General features: G+C 43.7%; 1 protein-coding gene across 1 annotated transcript; it reads right to left on the bottom strand.

Annotated features, from left to right (window-relative positions):
• Nucleotides 1-2,729: 2,729 nt before the first annotated feature.
• On the bottom strand, nt 2,730-5,927 carry ARMCX1 (armadillo repeat containing X-linked 1). The gene is made up of 3 exons (XM_004590140.3): nt 5,744-5,927; nt 4,899-5,001; nt 2,730-4,668 (listed from the first exon to the last, which is right to left on the bottom strand). Exon 3 carries the CDS (start codon nt 4,505-4,507, stop codon nt 3,143-3,145), a length of 1,365 nt encoding a protein of 454 aa, XP_004590197.1. The 5' UTR covers nt 4,508-4,668; nt 4,899-5,001; nt 5,744-5,927; the 3' UTR covers nt 2,730-3,142.
• Between the last annotated feature and the right edge of the window lie 12,271 nt (nt 5,928-18,198).

The raw sequence follows: 18,198 nt of genomic DNA, 5'->3' as shown, positions 1-18,198 counted from the left end.
CCAATCACAGTGTCTTGGAGTTGGCCTTATGGGAAGTCCTTGGGTTATGTAACATGCCCTTGAAAGCCAGTTCATGTGGGAGAGTCAGTTATAAAAATCTGAGAATTAGACCTAACTTCTCTCTCTCTACTCCCTGAGCTGACACACGATTCTTCCTCTGCATGTGTTCTACCACACACCTCCCTCATCAGATGTCAAACCAATGGGTTGTCTGATTTTTGTCTCTGAATCTCCAGAATCGGTAAACTAAAATAAGCTTCCTTCCTTTACAAGTTTATCGACCTGTGTACTTAACAGTCGTAAACAATCCAATACAACAACTAGAGAAGTAAAAATAATACTTCAAATTGACACAATGTTAAGGTGACCTCAAGTGTAAGGTGTACCATGAATGTTGAGACATGAAGTTTTGAGCGAAGAAAGTGCCCAGAACACTTTGTATCATGCCTATATTTAAAATAAACTCAAAATGTGGGACTCACTAGGTAACACTTGTATTTATAACAAATTTATTTAGGTTAGGTTATCAGCAAAATGAAAATACAACATTCAAATATATTTGTAAGTTGATTTATAAGACACAAAAATATGTCCATGTATTCTCAAAACTCCACCAACATTTCTTTAAGAAGCATTGATGTAGATTTCATGTGTAGAACACAGAAGCATTACCTAGACAACAAGAAAGTTGTAGAAAGTAATGAGAATTAAGGAAATGCTTAATTCTTAGAAGAACTAAACACTTCACTGCTCAGAGGAATTATTTTTAAAGTTCATTTATTAAATGATACTAATATATGCGACAAATGACCCTTTAAAAAAGATACAAATATTATGTTTTAGTGAAGTAAGGCTGTTTATGTTTTGCAATTAACTTAAGTTCCAACACTATTTTAGTATTTTGTATGCATTTTCTCATTGACTTACCAGTACAGTGTTGGCCACAGCTTCATAATGCATCTTTAATTTTAACATATTTCCATTTTTGATTTAAAGATTTTTCCACTCATGTGCTTTAAACATATACATGCACACCATTTGAGTGTACAGTATTTCAAAAATTGTAATACATGTTAATATTTTGCAATTACCAGAAATAGTATATACGGTGCACGAAGTCCTGTAACTAGTTTTATCACTCAAGATTACATGCTGAACATTTTCCAAATACATATTTGTAGATGTTTAAAAACATTTCAGTGTGTGTAGTCATATCTTTAACTGCTTAAATTGCTTATTTGGAGACACTTGTTGCTCACATTCACCCTTCAAAACTTTGTACAAGCCAGTGATTTGGACATCTCCTCAGGATAAATTTCTGCAGATGGGATGCCTGGGTCAAAGGATGTGTACATCTTGAAGGCTTCTGAAACGTGTATGCCAATGGACCTTCTGCCAACGTCTTCCATCAGCAGGTCATGTGCTTCTCTCCCACACACTCACCAACACTGAGGGGTAGCACACACGTGAGTTTTCCCCTGTGTGGATCCCAACAGCACTCTAGATGGTTCCATAAAGATCTCACACCCATCAACCTTATAAAAGAATCTGATTCAAGCACTAAAAGTCGTTTGCCTTCAGCTGTACTTGCCTATTATTACAAAATGATAACTGTTTATTCATTCTCAAAGACCCCCAGAGTTGAGCAAGAAGCAATTTGTTTTCCTGTCAAATGCCCCCAGGACCCCAAAATCAAATTGGCCCTTTCTGTGTGTCCCCACAAGAGGTTCCAGCAACAGTTGTTCTCAGGGTCTCACAAGCTGGCCTCTCCTTCCTTTGCCCACATCCTCCAGTGAAGATTACACCTTTATCATGCCATGTTTGGATGACAGTGGAAGTTTCCAGCCGACTTCCTGATCTTTAGTCAGATGGGGTGGAATGTCTCTGCCCGCCCCCCAGCTCTGGCCCATGCTGCACACAATACAACCTGTTCATTTCCCATTCACCCTGTTAGTTCCCTGGTCACAAAAGGCCTTGATGTCTTCCAGAGGTGTACAAACACTGTCCAGACATCCCAGCTTAGCAATCAGGGGTGTTCCACAGATGGAATTCACCCAGCTGGCCGACTCTGTCTCCCACCACTCCCCTCCCACCCTCTGCAGGCCAGGCAGCCCCACCTACTCCCTGGAGTAGGATTCCCACTGTTACACCTTTCTTCCCACACCTCCCTCCTTGAATGCCCTCCTGTGCCCTATCCTGACTTTTTTCCAATTATTATTACAAAGTCAGATATACAGAGAGGAGGAGAGACAGAGAGGAAGATCTTCCATCTGATGATTCACTCCCCAAGTGACCGCAACGGCCGCTGCTGCGCCGATCTGAAACCGGGAACCAGGAACCTCTTCCAAGTCTCCCACACGGGTGCAGGATCCCAAGGCTTTGGGCTGTCCTCAACTGCCCTCCCAGGCCACAAGCAGGGAGCTGGATGGGAAGTGGAGCTGTCAGGACTAGAACCGGCGCACATATGGGATCCCGGCTCGGTCAAGGCGAGGACTTTAGCTGCTAGGCCATGCCGCTGGGCCCTATCCTGACCCTTTGGTGCTTTGAGTGCCCCCTCCCCCACACAACCTGCCCTGGCTCTGCTGGGTGTGACAGTTTTCGCCACTTCTGAGTCCCGACGGGAAGCATGTGGAATCATGTGGCCATGACGGGAAGTTCCCAGCTCCCCTACCGTCTTCTTGTTGCCATACAGCTGGCTTTTCCAAACAGAGCACAAACTCAAGGACAAAGGCAATGTCTATTTGTCTGCTGCTTAAAACACACAAGTTTATTGATAAAACACAAGTCTTACATTTAAATTTAAAGCAATAGGAAATGTAGCTTATTCAAGAGTTATACTTGATTTACTGCCATTTTAAGTACAGAAGAGAGTAAAAATATCTCAGTCTAGGTAGTAAGATCACAATCATTAAATGACTTATTTCTAGAAACGCTAATATTCATTTCCCATCCTTAAAGTGGTCCAACATAACCTCCCATCATCACAATCATTATTGATGATATGTGATATTCACATTCAAAAATAGAAACTAAAAGAATCTCTGCCATATCGGCACAGTGAAAGATAAAAAACGTACAAATTATATTGTTTCCAAGTGCAAGTTAGGAAATCACCCCGGTGCTGCCTGGGCTGCTTCCAAAGTTACAGTTTGGTTAACACTTTCAGGACTTTCACTTTCACCACCAGATCATTGTGATTTGCTAATGCTTTGATTTTCTTAACACACACTCCTGACTCTTTGAATAAGAAAAAAAGTGAATTTCTGCTGAATTCCTTCCTGGATGATGCAAGGCCTTCACTTTTTATGTTGTCATTTATATTCTCAAATAGAGTAAGGATATTAAGAAGAATCTCTCTATCCCATTCTTTATTAAAGAGCAAAATTAATTCTGATGGTACTTTGCAACTGACCAACTCTCTTGTCATGGCTGGATTTTCAGTAAAGTTTATAATTAGCTTCATAATCTGTATCTTGGTGAAGTGATTCCCCAGGAATAGCAAAGCAAAAAAGTCTGGAAAAGAATAGGAAAGTAAATGCTGGTAATGATTAGTCACAGTCATATTGGTTAACAGTCTTAAACCGGCCATCTGCACAGCTGAGTCCAAGCGACAGACCATGGTGTCATCACACACTTGACTGATATATGTCTTAATCCTGCCCTGATTTTCAGCATTCACACTGAGATTATTAAGAGCATTGTAGGTCTTTTCCCTAATGATGGGGTCTTTTGTTTTTATCAATTTTGCAATAATTGGGACACCACCTAATTCACGTATTGCATTTTGGTTAAATGAATATGCTGCATTATTACCCAGAGTGACCAAAGCAACTTCTTGAATGAAAGGATCATTTGTTCTTTCCAGGATGTTAAGCACCCTTTGAAGGTCAGGAGTACTCAAAATATCATCAATTTTATAGGGAAAGTTGAACTTGCCCCTACGGACAGGCCAAGCTGTAGCTGGAGCTTTAGTACTCTTACTTCGGGTCTTTCCTTTGGATTTACTGATTGCCTTGCTCCCTGCCTTACTCCCACTCCTGGTGGGATGGCAACCTCCACCCCTGCCACCTGGACAGGGCAAACCTGAGACAAGGGTCCTGTTCCCAGAAATGTTACCCACCCTGGCCCCTTTGCCCATCTTTGCGCTTGCCTGTTCCTTCAGGGTTTTGAAAAGGGCCTTGGCCTTAGCTTCTAGGCCACCTCCACTCTGGGGTCCCAACTGTGCCTCCTTCTTCACAGCTGGACCATTATCAACACCTGTGTTCACCTCAGCCTCAGCCTTTGACTCATTCTGAAGTTTGGCTACAGGATTCTCCTCAACGTCATCGCTGGCTTCTATCTCAGGCTCATGCTCAACCTCAACCTCTGACATATCACTACATTCCTCATCGTCATCCCAGATTTCCTCATTTTCTTTTCCCCAGGTCAGTTTGTACACACAATAGCAAGCACCAGCTCCAATGACCACACCGGCAGCCACGCAGCCAGCCTCCCGAGTGCGGCCCATGATACAGCTGGGGGGAAATCTCTTAATGTCAGCACAGAGCAGTATTGCTCTGGCTTAGAAGAGTGAGCACACTTTAGGGAGAGGAGCAAGGGAAAGGAAATGGGGGCGGAGTCTTCAGCTGCTGTTGGAAAGCTCTGTGGCAGCTGCAGATACAGCAGAACCTAGGAATAAAGGAAAAACTTCAGTCTCCTCCTCTTCTTATGCCTTTACAGACAAAAAACTAATGACCCAGAAACAAATAGGGATACTAAGAGATTCAGGATATCTTTGGCTTCTGGATCATTGATTCCATCTCTTCAGTGAGAAGCTAATTTGGAAAAATTTCCCCAACCTCCTATCCCCTAACTCCACCCTGGAATGTTCAATTTCAAGGATCTGACTAGTTCCTTACCACGGCAGCTCCTGGAGGCAGCCACACCTTCAATCACTGGCAAAGGCCCAGGCAGTGTCTTCCTTCTCTTTCTTCTCTCCAAGAGCAGTGTTGCCCAATACACCTGCAGACATGAGGCTACAGGTGAATGCAGAGCTCAGGGAAGAGATGGCCCTCACTCAAGATGGGACACGCCACCCTTCTTCTGAATCCCTGGCCCTTGACCCTGCCTTGCACAATGTTCCTACCCTATCCTTTGATTATGTGCCTCTCCTCCACAGAACTGCACAGCTTTGGAATTTATTTTGTCCCTTCTTCTCTAAGGATCCTATCTTGCAATTCTCCACTCCACTCCCTACCCCTACTTCTCCAAATGTGTCTGTGCCACCATGCCTGTTTCCCTGAAATAAACTGGAAGGTGGTGGAGCTAGAATAATATCTAGAAACTGGACAGGCGTGAAATACACACAAGTCTCAACCTCAATTCCTGCCTCCACCATCCCCACCATCTTAGAGTTATCAAGACAGCCTCCTCCCCACCACCTTTTACAGCACCTTTCACTGCTCAGGAGCTATTTCCTTCCTTTACCATGTTGGCTTTGGGCTCCACCAAATCTAAATACTGATGAACTCTGGGACTTGGTGCTGGGTGGATTGATCAAGACCACAACACTATGCACTCAATACAAGTGCAAGGGGTCCTTGACAATAACTCCCTCCCAACCATTTCCTTCCTGGTCTTATGCCTGCAGAACTGTTTTCTTTACATCTTCCAAGGGGACTAAAAAGATGAGAATCGGGGGGATGCAGACTGTCCTCCATCCCAGGGATCCCCAAAAGCTACCACCACCCTGTGTCTGACTTACTTGGTTCTGGACAATTTTCCTCTTTTTCTGTCTCCTAGAGCTGCTTTGGCCTTCAGGTGCAAGATCGCAGACACAGGCGACCCTGGGGGGAGCCACGGGTGTTTCAGCTGTCAGAACAGTGCTTCGGCAACCCCAGTATCAGAGTTTCCTATTTGTAAAATCCTAGTTGTCAATCAGATTTGCTTTTTTTCTCTCACCCTTTCCTCAACCCGCAGCTTCCCCGTCCGCCACCCCCCCTTTTTTTTTGCCTGGACTTCGCTAACACAGTTCTTCCACTGCGCGGTATCTATCCGCGGCGCCCCCCCCCCCCACCCCCACCCCCCACCCCCGTCTCCAACCTCAGAATTCGGCCATTTTCCCAGAAAAAAAAAAAAAAAAAACCTTTACAACCACTGGGAAGAGGCCGGGACGCGGCGAGTGAGGAGGGAAAGAATGCAGAATCACCCTCCCCAAGCGACCTCACCCCCTTTGACAACCGTTTTTCCCTGTAGGAACGGTCACATCCTTTTTCCTGCATCACGGACACCGTAGCGAATCAGTAATGAACCCGATGTAAAGATGTAAAGGCGAGGCCCTCAGCCAACCGGGCAATTAGCAATTTGACACTGACTCGCACAGATTCGAAGTAGATTATTCCTCTGCCCCAACCGGTACTGTTCCCTATTGTAAGTTAAGACGGAATGTCACACAGCCCCGAGATTAGCATAGAAGCACCAGCACGCAGGACACAAATCCCAATACTTGCCTTTCCCGATTTAAGGCCCTAGACGCCAGAGTTTTCCCTCCTATGATGGGCTTTCCGCCAGGAGCCAGCCCCCGAAAGTTTGCTACTTTGTTGTAGAAAGGGTCGGGGAAGAAGCAAAGCAAAAGCGGGCCTCTGTCCTTGGGTCTGCAAGCTCCACTGCCTGCACCACAGTGATCCGCAAGCAGCGCCCAACCACATGCAGACCTGCTGGGATTCCGGCTATTACCTGCTCCTCCTTCCCCTGCCAGAAACCAGTCCGACGATGGGCGATGGCGAGAGGGCCGGGAGAGCACACTAAGCCCGAGATTAGAAGGACTGCTGCACACGTCGGCTGCTGCTCACGTGAGGGCCACGTCACCCGTGAGATCAGGATCCTGGTTACCACTCCCACCAGCAGTGCGGCAGGCGCCCCCCCCCTTCCTTCCCTGCCACATCAGGTCCTGCCACTCATATATCCCCTCCACCTCCCATCCCCTTTGTCAGAAGCCACTTGCAGTTGTGATTTGCCTTTCTTTGCTTGACAGGGGTAGAATGCATCCGCTTGCACCTCCTTTGGTCTTTTTCTCCTCTTGGAGGAATAATTTCTCCCCTTCTCTCTTCCCAGTCCAATTGCCTCTCTCTTCTCACCCCCACCTCTGGAGTCACATGTTCCTGTGCACCCTACACCAACTAGCAGACGGATCCAAATCTCAGAAAAAGAGATGAAGTAATAGGGATGTCTTACTTTCTTAAACTTTTCTGTCCTTTTTTTTTTAATCCGCAATGTATTACTTTTGTAATGAGAAAATATAAATAAACCTATTCTTCATTTGAGTGAGAAGAATTCAGGTAGGAGGGAAACCCAAACGGTCTCATTAGTTTCATTATATTTATTTCTAACACAACAAAAATATTTCTGCTAGCTACAGCCAAACAGCAGCTTTCAAACATACAAAATTGTTTCAAAACTGAAAACTGGAAATTTTTTTTCTAGTCTTGCAGGTGCTTGGGATCCAGAGCAAGCTCTGCTTATCTTTTTTTTTTTTTTTTACGTAGCATTATGTAACACATTTTCATAGGCTCTGGGATTCCCCCAACCCCTCCCCGTGCCATCCCCCCATGGTGGATTCCTCCACCTTGTTGTAGTATTAAAATTCAAATTAAGTCAAGATTCTTTCGTTGCAAACATATACCAAGCATATACCAAGCATCTTATTGTCCAGATACATTCAACAGTTTCTTGGGAAGACCATCTCTGGTCTGAAGGTAGAGCTGGCAGAATATCATCCCAATCAATTAGAAGCCCCAGCACAACATCAACAACAGTTTACAGCATTATGGAATTAATTGACATGGTATTGAGTAATCAATATGTTAAAACAGTGCAAGTTCTTATCCATATCCTGTGACTATTTCATTGACACTTCAATTTTTGTTTGTACACAGAACCGGCTGCTATACACCTTAAAGTGGCTATAAGGGTACTATTCAGCTGTCTCGTGTCTGTTTTCATTTTAGTATTTAGCAGTTTATTGTGTTGACGCATAATTTTGCTGAACTTGGCATATTTTAGGATAGTCTAAACTGGCTTAGAACTCTAACAAGGCATTTGTCAATAGTTGAGCTGCTAGAACAGTTTTAGGAGGAGCATGCAGAGAAATCTTCAATACCCTAGTGAGGAGTAACTAATCTTTGTGTCCTACCTAGTAAGATATATGTGGATCCACACTGACGTTTCCTGTTTGGTTCTAAGCTTTCCTTGTATTTCTCTGACTATCTATTCTATTTTTTTTTGGGGGGGTGCTCCGGAGTGACCCTGATGGTCATTGCAAGAGAGGGTGGGGCTCCAAAGTTGGAACTAAGTAAGGACCAGGAAAAGCTCCTCTCCCTAGTTCTGAAGGAAGTTTACTGTTCTTCTGTTTCTGTAAACCACTCAGGGCTCCTGGCTGTTGTTCCGATGGCCTTGGATCCTGCGAGGAAGGATTTGGGCCTCTTCCATCCCATGTGGTAGATCCCAACGGGGCTGGATGACCTCCGAATTTTCGACCTCCGAAGGCACTCCAATTCCCCTTGTTCTCCTTGGCAGTTGGGAGTAGTCCTTGGTACCCATACTGATAGTCCTTGGTGAGAATCCGGGAGTCTTCAGGGTTGGGATACAAGCCTCCTGCTGTCCGCCTGCTCCACTCTGGGGTCCCCCCTTGCTCTGTGCATATGACCTCCTGTCAAGAGGTTGTTGAAAACTGGGAATTTTTATATGATCTGTGAATTAGTCCCCAAGGAGATGACCAGTTGTCAAATCTTTGCCATTTTTCATGAATGGGCCAACTTGACAATTTGATAAAATAAAAACGATACAACCCTGTCTTTCTTGATCAAAGAAAAATGTGTACAAACTCACTTTTACAAATTCACAGGAAACTGAATTAAGACATTTTGAATTTGGTGTAAAAACTAAAATTCATGCATAGTCTTTTGATAACATGTTAACTTTCTAAAGTTATCTTGTATTTAATGTCCCAAAAGCAAACTGCTTGTGATTTGATGGTTTCTCTGCTGACCATTTGTTCTGTATTAGATTCCATTCCAATAAAGAAAGACAGCTGAGGACGTGAGAAATGCAAAAATGGTCGGGTCCTCTCTGCCCAGTCAAAACTTGCAAAAAGGGTTTCCCTTCTATTCGTCCACCTCCCACAGCTCTCCATCTCCTGTATTCAAGCACCTATCAATTAGGCACTCTAGAAATGCAGAGATGTGTGACCAAATGCCACCTTTACTCAGCTAACCAGCCTAAGGAAATAACTTTGGCTCTTTTCTTCCCTCCTTCAGATTCCCACCAGGGAAACTCAGCAGTGCCTGGATGAACATTGTGCAAACACTGCTCCTACCACTTGGCCTGATAGGTGCAGGTTGTTAGACTTCTAACCCTTAGCCCTTTAATTAAAGGACACCCAGGAAAAATCTAATTTTCTGGAAATGTCATTACCTTCCACTCTATATCCACTCCATTGCCCCTCAGCCAAATACACGCCCAGGACCCAAAGAACAATCCCTACTGGCCACACTGTTTAACGTAAGGTGGGCATTCTCACCTGTCCTACTCTGCATCACCTGAGATTGCATCAAAGTTGTGTGAAAACATTATGTTCATTTTATTGGGAAAAGAAGTCATAGCTCTAATCAGATTCTCACAGATATATGTATCTAAAAAATAAGAACATTTTCATAGAAAAAAAGAAATATATCATGAAGATGGCAGAATAGGGTAAGGATATGTTTAAACAGATGGAGAAACATTAGCCAATGTGAAGCACAGAGGACACATTCCAGGAAATAGAAGAGGACAGAACAACAGCAGAGGGGTACCCAGAGACTGAGAGACACAGGAAAGCAGCTAACACAATGGTGTGGTGTTGCAGTGACCCATATCCCAGTAACATTCAGCGAACAGCGATCTGAACTCCACCGGCAGCTGGAACTCTACCAGCAACAAGGTAGACAGGGACGTTTACCGGGAGCTCAGGCAGTGAACCCAGACAAAGAACTGCCTGTCCTGCTGGTCTGTTTGATTTGACCAGGAGCAGAGACAGAGCAGCAGGTCCCAGACCAGCAGTGTGGGAACAGGGTGGATTTCACAGCCCAGTCCACCTCCTAGAGCTGAGTCAGGCACAATTTTGAGCAATGTGGAAAACTTTAAGACTGCAGGGAAAACAGTGAGCTGCGCATGCACTGACTTGGAAGCGAACTCACTAAGCTCAGTGGATTGCAGTGGTCCCACATAGAAAATAATACCAACTTTGGGGTTCGGACCTTGGAGTTGGGGGCAGCTTGCAGCTCCCTGCAGTGTGGCAGCTGAGGGGAGTGCCCCTGCCAAGCTGGACCAAATGCTGGGGAATCAGGCCAAAGCCACTGCTGACAGGCAGTGACCGAGTACTACGCCTTGGGCAGCCAGCGTACAAGTGGCGCCAGGCTCTGCCTCCTGGCAGCCAGGTGGCAAGCTCTGGGGTTTTTAGGATATGAAATTGCTACCTTGGGACACCCATGAATAAGGCCAGTTTTAGTGTAGGTGAGAGATGAATTCTTGGTGATTCTCAGTAACAGGATCATGAAACTTTCGGGCAAGCATGGGGACTGAGACCTGATGGTTTGGAGGGGAGTGTCCATAAGATCTATTTGGGCCAGACTGATTCACTAGCCAAATTAGGAATTCTAAGATGGGCTGTTAGCATAGAGCACCACCGACTGCCACACACCAATCCACACCAAAGCTACGGATGGGGACCTGTCTGGCAGGGCTAGGTGCCATTACTTGACTGGGTGGTGGAATAGTGGACTGGTCACATTTGGCAGGGTCAAGACACTAACCAGCATGCAAGAGAACTTGGTCCGGGAGTAAACTCTATGGGGGAAGTTTGGGCCCAACCCTGTGGAAATACAAGTCCCACAGGTTAGCTCGCTAGTTGGGGTGGCAATGGGCTAAACTAGGTGTGATCATGGCACCTACCATCACTTACAGGTAAAGGAACCGATGGCAATCTGGGCAGGTCAAGATGGCACCACCTGAAGGTGCATCCAAAAATAGGATGTGGGGTGGGCCAAGCTGGAACTGGAAGACAGCGGACCGGGCAGGGCCAAGCAAACTTCAACTCACACAAAAGAATAGAAATCAGGATGGAGCACATGTCATTCCGACCTAGGCTCTTACACTAACTGGTCTGCATGAGGCAGCGGTACTATGCCACAGCATCGAAGGCAAAGGCTGAGACAGGTGAGAAGCTGAGCCAACTGGGTCAGAGCACCCACTGGCACGCATACAATCTAGGGCTGGGAATAGACTTGGTTGGGAAGCTGTGAGAGTACACCCTGGCTGGGTTGGGATTCCCACGGGAGGGATTCCCCATGGGGGCTATAGTGGGGGTTGCGTTCTGGTCTGGATATGGCTGCAATCTCCCTTGGCACAAGTGTGGACTGGGGCTGGGCACCAAACTGGGCTAGACACCAGCACCATCTGGTGCTCTGGAGAACCTGGGTAGATGTGGGATGGACTAGGCTGGGTCTTTGCCCCTACTGAGCCATGTGTGAGCAGTGTCTGAGTATGGACAAACCTTGGCTGGAGTGAAACATCCAACACCAAGAACCGAAATGGATTAAAGGCCAGCAATGAGGGCTGGCCCACGGAACCACCAGTACATGCAAGACCTGGCGTAGGGAGAGATTCTGAAGGAGGAGCTTGAGAAACTCCTCCGTCGGAACACAGTCCCTACAGGTGAGTGCAGGAACCATGATAAGCAGCAACCCAGACCAGGTCAGAGGAAGATACCCACCAGCATATATCTGGCATAGGTGGGGGGCAGACCAGGCTGAACCCGTTCACATCAACCGCTGGCAAATCCGAGCACCAGAACAGAGTGTGGGTCAGGCTAGCTTCGGTAGCAACACATACTAGTGCACATTAAGGAATGCCAAGGTGAGAGCCATACCAGATGTGGTTGCAGCACCCAAGCAGCACACGTGAAAACTGGGGGGGGGGGGGAGGAGGCAAAGCCAGAAGGGGGAATGTGGGCTCCCCTGCTGGACAATCACTCCCACTGGAGAGCATGAGTTGAGATGGGGACAGACCAGATCAGGCAGGGCTACAACACCTGCGGGCCTCATGTGAGCTAGATCAGCGAAGGGCCAGATTGGGCTGACTGTTCCGACTGGTGCAAGCAAATTAGAGTGGGTGAGGGTTGGTTGGGCTCTGCTGGAGCATCAGCTGGTACAGGCTAGGACTGGGGGCTAATTCTGTCAAGTTAAATGCCAGAACCACCTGGAGAGTGTATAATCCGGAAGTTGGAGTAGCCTAGTAGGGAGATAGTGGGCACCTCCCTCGTGGGTTACCACTCCCACTGGAGAACACAAAAATCAGGACAGGGGCAGAGGTGGCTAGATACAAAGGCACCCACCAGCATGTGTGTGGGCTGGTAGTAGGTTGGTTGGGTTGAAGTAGGCTTCAATGCCCATTGACAAGTACCAGAGCTAAATGGGATGTGGGACAGACTGAACAAGTCTGTGGTACGTACTGGCATGCATGGAAACCAGGGTAGGGGCAAGCCTGGTGGGGGTTATGGGGAGTCATCCCAACTAGGCTGCAGTTCCCATTGGTTTGCGTGATGACTGAGTATGAAGTAGGTAGGATCGAGTTGGACTACAACAACCATTGGTTCATGTCGAAGATGGGGCTGGAAACAGAACTGACCCAGCAATTGCAACGACCAGCATGTACATAGCTGATTGGGGCGACGGACTGTGCCAGACCCTGTACTGGCAAACTCACACAAGAATCAGGTCTGGGATCATCTCAGATGAAGTTTCTTTGGAGATCCCTCCAACTGAACTGTTGATCTCAGAACCCCAACCATGAAGAGACTATGTCAGTCAGTGGATTCTGAATAGATTTCATCGCGATTGGAACAGCGAGATTGGCAGCAATTCAGGCCTGTTGAACTATCAAAACTGCTTGAGCAGGACCCTCGGAGTGTGCCTCACATTGGGGACCTGGGATGGGTGGGAGGCTGGGTGGGGCTTTTCTCTTTGTTTCTCCTCTGACCCCAGATACAGGGGAAAAAAACTGATGATATTAGTGTGGAAACAATGGTATTACCCACTTTCCTGTAGCCCTTGACTCTTTGTACCCTAATCAACTAAGTAAATTATTTTTAAAAATCCTAAAAGAATCTAAAAATTTTTATTTTTAAAAAAATTTAAAAAGAAATAATAGAGAAAAGCTTTCAATTTTTTTAATAAAATTATAACCCTGAGGACATAATAAGCACCATAAACATCAAATGCAAGCCACATTATTATCAAATTTCTCAATGTCAGTGATTATCAGAAAAAAACATCATAGAGGGCCCAGTACGCTGGCTCACAGGCTAATGTGGTGCCGGCTTCTTACAGAGGCACCAGCTGGTGTCCCAGCTTCTCCACTTCTGATCCAGCTCCCCAGTTACAACTGGGAAAGCAATGGAGGATGGCTCAAGTCTTGGAAGAAGCTCCCAGTTCTTGGATATGGATCAGCTCAGCTCTGGCCATTGTGGCGATTTAGGAGGTGAATCACCAGATGGAAGACCACTCACTCTTCCTTCTCTCTATGAAATCTGCTTTTCAAATAAAAATAAATTCTTAGAGGAAAAAAGCAGCTTAATTTTTTTAAGTTATACACAGGGGGACAAAGATAGAGATGACAGCAGCTTTCTCACTAGGAACAATTTAAGCAAAAAGAAAGAGCTAAAGTTTAGGTTCTGAAAGAGAAAAAAAATAATTGCAACCACCAGCTGATCGGGGTGATGGACTGTCCCGGGCCCTGTACTTGCAAGTACACACAAGAACCTGATCTGGGGTCACCTCATACAAAGTTTCTTTGGGGATCTCCCCAATCGAACTGCCAGACTCAGAACCCTAACCATGAAGAGAAGTGCTGGTTCCATGGTCTGCCATGGAGTGCAAGTGTCAAAGCTCAGCCTCCTCAGAGGCTCAGACGGAGCAGTGGACAGCATAACCAGGGACACACAGAGGATATGGCAGTCTATCGGAACCTGCAGAGGATACCTGGCACCACAACAAAGGACAGTACAAATCAATCAACTACCTCAGCCATATGTTGGCAGTGAAAAACTGGGCAAAGACTCTACGTTGGACTATGTCAATCATGGATCCTGCAGTGACTTCATCGTGCTTGGAATGGCAAGTTTGGCAGCAATTCATAACTGTTGAACTATAAAAACCACTCGAGTAAGATCCTCGGAGCGTGCCCCACATCAGGGACCTGGGATGAGTGGGAGGCTTGGTGGGGCGTCTCCCTTTATCTCCCCCTTTACACCAGAGATAGGAAAAAAAAAGTGGAAATAATAGTCTTACCCACTTTCCTATAGCCCTTGAACCTTTGTGCCCTAATTAACTATGTAAAGATTGTCAAAAATAAAATAAATAAATAAATGCAAAAAAAAAAAAAAAAGAAAGAAAGAAAGAAAAGAATACCGACTTTGGCATCATACAGACGAAATAGGTCCGTGGGGCTCTCAGACCTAACGACCAACAGGTTCTGACAAGATCAATACCACCAACAACTTAGGGAGACACCTGATGTCTCCCTAATACTGGGACCTGCTCCAACCGGAAATAGAAGAAAGGTTGTACAGATAATGGTACAACTTCAGCGCGGTATCACAGGAGGTGGACAGTGGTGACCAGTTTGTGTCCCTGCTGCTCCATTTCCCATCCAGCTCCCTGCCTGTGGCCTGGGAAAGCGGTGGAGGATGGTTTAAAGTCTTGGGAGCCTGCACCCATGTAGGCGATCTGGAAGAAGTTCCTGGCTTTGGATCAGCTCAGCTCAGGCTATTGCAGCCATTTAGAAAATCTCTCTGTAGATCTAGTTTTCTAATAAAAACAAATAAATATTTTAAAAAGGGTTCTGGAAAATGAAATGAAAACCTAATCTGTGTTTTCCACAAATTCAAAGAGTCCTCACTCAGAAAAGTTGACATTCAGTGACGTATGTGCAATAAATCTGCCCTTTAACCTGAGAGCTGACACCTTGTTTGAAAGCTAGAGTGAGAAAATAAAATTAAAATAAAGGTAGAATGAGAGTGAGTAGGGGGTGGGACAAGGATCTTTTGTCCACTGATTCATTCCTCAAATGTTTGCCAGATCCAGGGCTGGGCCACACCAAAGCCAGAAGCTTGAAATTCCATTTTTTTACTGCCATGTGGGTAACAGGGACTCAAGCACTTTAGCCATCATCCACTGCTTCCCAGGCACATTATTAGGAAGCTGAATCTGAAGCATGAAGTAGCTGGAATGTGAACTAGCCACTCTGATACAGTATGTGAGCATTCCAAGAAGTTGCTTAACCCACATTGCCATGAAGTCCACCCCCAATCTTTAAGGAAATCAGTCCTTTGATTGTTATAAATATTATAAAAGTTATCTAATTTCATAAATTTTTTAGGTTTTTGCTACATAGTTTTATCAGTGTTATGGCACAAAAATCTAGCAATATTGTTCTTTACATTTTAAAATTTTATATCCTGGTTAGTTCCTCTAATTTGTAATGTTTTCTTTCATATCTAAAATTTTGGTTCTTATGGGATTAATTTTTTTTTCCCAAATGGTCACAAACACTTTCAAAAAATCAAGAAGGAAACAAACACTTCCAAACTTATTCTGCCAGGGTTAGATACCAAAACCAGATAAAGATACGACCAGAAACCAACTGGCCAATATTCTTTATGAGCACAAATGCAAAAATCCTCAATAAAACACTTATACATATAAAAAGGATTATACATTACGGCCAAGAAATATTTACTCCAGGAAGGTAGGTGTGTTGAACACCTGAAAATTAATTAATATAACATTTTCTTAAATATAGCATCTTAATTAACCCCAAATCCTTTCACAATAGAGACGCTTTATAAACAAAGAAAGAAAATGAATGTTCTCAACTGGATAAAGGTTATCTATGGAAAACCCACAGCTAACATTAAACCTAATAGTAAAAGATAAGAACAAGATAAGGATATGTGCCCTCACCATTTTCATCCATCATCTTACTAGACAGGGTAACTGCGGAAGAAATGCTCAGAAAATCTATCTTGACTGTAAACAAAAGATTTGAATTATCTCTATTTGCGGACAACATGGTCTTATATATGGAAAATTCTAAAGAATCCAGAAAAATCTGTTAGAAATAATAAATGAGTGAAGCAAAGATACAAAACACTATTATTAATGTATAAAAATCAACTATGATTCTATAAACTAGCAATGAAAAGTCAAAATACAGTTATGAAATCAATCTTATTTAAAACAGCATCATATGTATATATGATAGACATTGAATTTCCAAAATACATAAGGAGTTCATACAACTCAGTAGGAAAAAAAATCTATATATAGTCTAATTTTAAAATAGTCAAATGACTGACTATGCATTTTTCCAAAAAAGGCATGCAGATGACAAACAGGTATTTGAAAACGTGTTCAACATCACCTGGTAATCAGGAAATTGCAAATCAAAGCCACTGTTAGATATCAGTTCATATGTTTCGATGGCTATTATCACAAAGCAAGAGGATAAGGACTTAGTTTTTGTTCTTAGGGCCTATCTTTTATGCCCTTATCTTTAATGCCTGTAAATGTATATAGGTTCTTTAGTTTTTGTTCCTATTCATGTTTGAAGTTTTATATTGGTGTTGGTGGCTAGTGTAATCTTCCACAACAATAATGAAATTCAATCTTCTTTAAGTCTAGATCCTTAAATATGATCGTTGAGTTTAGAACTCAACTCCTCTGGTTGAGGTACATAGGTGGAAATGTGTCCATGTGTCAAACAAGGTCTTTAATCTGAGACAATCCCCGCCACCATTATCATCAATCCGCAAAGGTTTTTTTTTTAATTTGGAAAGAGATACAGTTTTACATCTTTAAGTCTATTTTTCTTCCCTACTTTGCTGTAATAGAACTGTCTTTACTTTCCATTAAGAATGAAAACATATTTTCTCTACATCTGTAGGCCAATCCCCACACAGAAATAAATAAGAAACAAGGATAGGGAAAATGTAGGAGTTCTATTTTTTTCTAGCCACTTCTTGAACTATTACAATTATTTTTCTCTAGTTCATTTGCTTAGTGAATGAATACACTTGAATCATGCTATATTATGCGGAAACCACACTAAATTCCTGTATAAATTTTAGATTTATTTCTATTTTCATTAAAATTATGCAATTACATGACCAAGCGATAAAATACAAAAACTACACTAAAAAATTTTTCCTTAACTATTAGTTATGATACTCCTGTGAAACCATCCACAGCTCCTTTCAACCATCTGTATATTTCTAAAAAGCAAGTGTTTAAAATTACGTATATTGAACTTTCACTTGTCTGTATGTTAAGACATCTAAAATAAATATGAATTATTTTTCAGAAATGAAAACAGTAATAGTAAATTTACTTTAGGATTTCTTTTTATTCATTTGTTTAAAAGGCAGAATTACAGAGAGAAAGGACAGGCAGAACCAGAGACAGAAAGAGAAACAGGAAGAGAAGTTGTCCATTCATAAGTTCAGTCCCCAAATGGTTGCAGTATCAGAGCTTGGGCTAGACCAGGAATTCCAAGTCAGAAACCTGGAATTTCATTCAGGTCTTCCACATGGATGGTGGACCCCATACACAAAGGCCATTTTGCACTGTTTTTCCCAGACGTATTAGCAGGGAACTGGATCAAAAGTGAAGCAGCCTGGACTCAATCTAGTACGTATATGGGATGCTACTGCAGCAGGCAGTGGCTTAAAGTGCTGCACCACAACACTGGCATCAAGAAGTTATTTTTGAAATCAAATTTGTGAGACTTCAGTAAGTATAATGTACTTAACATATGGTATATCAACTTGATTAGACTATGATGCCCTCTTGTGCAATCAAAAACTGATCTATTTTTTTTCTTTTTTTTTTTTAACATACTGGTTACTCAAAACCATGTCAATTCCATAATGTTACAAATTGCTGTTAATGTTATATTGGGACTCTTAATTGACTGGGATGATATTCTACCAGCTCTAACTTCGGACCAGAAATGGTCTCCCCAAGAAACTGTTCAACCCATCTGGACAATAAGTAGCTGGACTCTATGCTTGGAAAGAATCTTGATTGAATTTGAACTGTAATACTGCATCAAGGTGGAGGAATC

This window comes from Ochotona princeps, chromosome X (genome assembly GCF_030435755.1).
Source record: "Ochotona princeps isolate mOchPri1 chromosome X, mOchPri1.hap1, whole genome shotgun sequence".
Classification (NCBI taxonomy): domain Eukaryota; kingdom Metazoa; phylum Chordata; class Mammalia; order Lagomorpha; family Ochotonidae; genus Ochotona; species Ochotona princeps.
Note: the sequence above shows the minus strand (reverse complement) of the source record. Positions and strands in the feature narration are given on the sequence as shown.

What these genes read in the sequence shown, in the direction of transcription:
- ARMCX1 (XM_004590140.3), bottom strand. Translation starts at nt 4,507, where the DNA reads ATGGGCCGCACTCGGGAGGCTGGCTGCGTGGCTGCCGGTGTGGTCATT.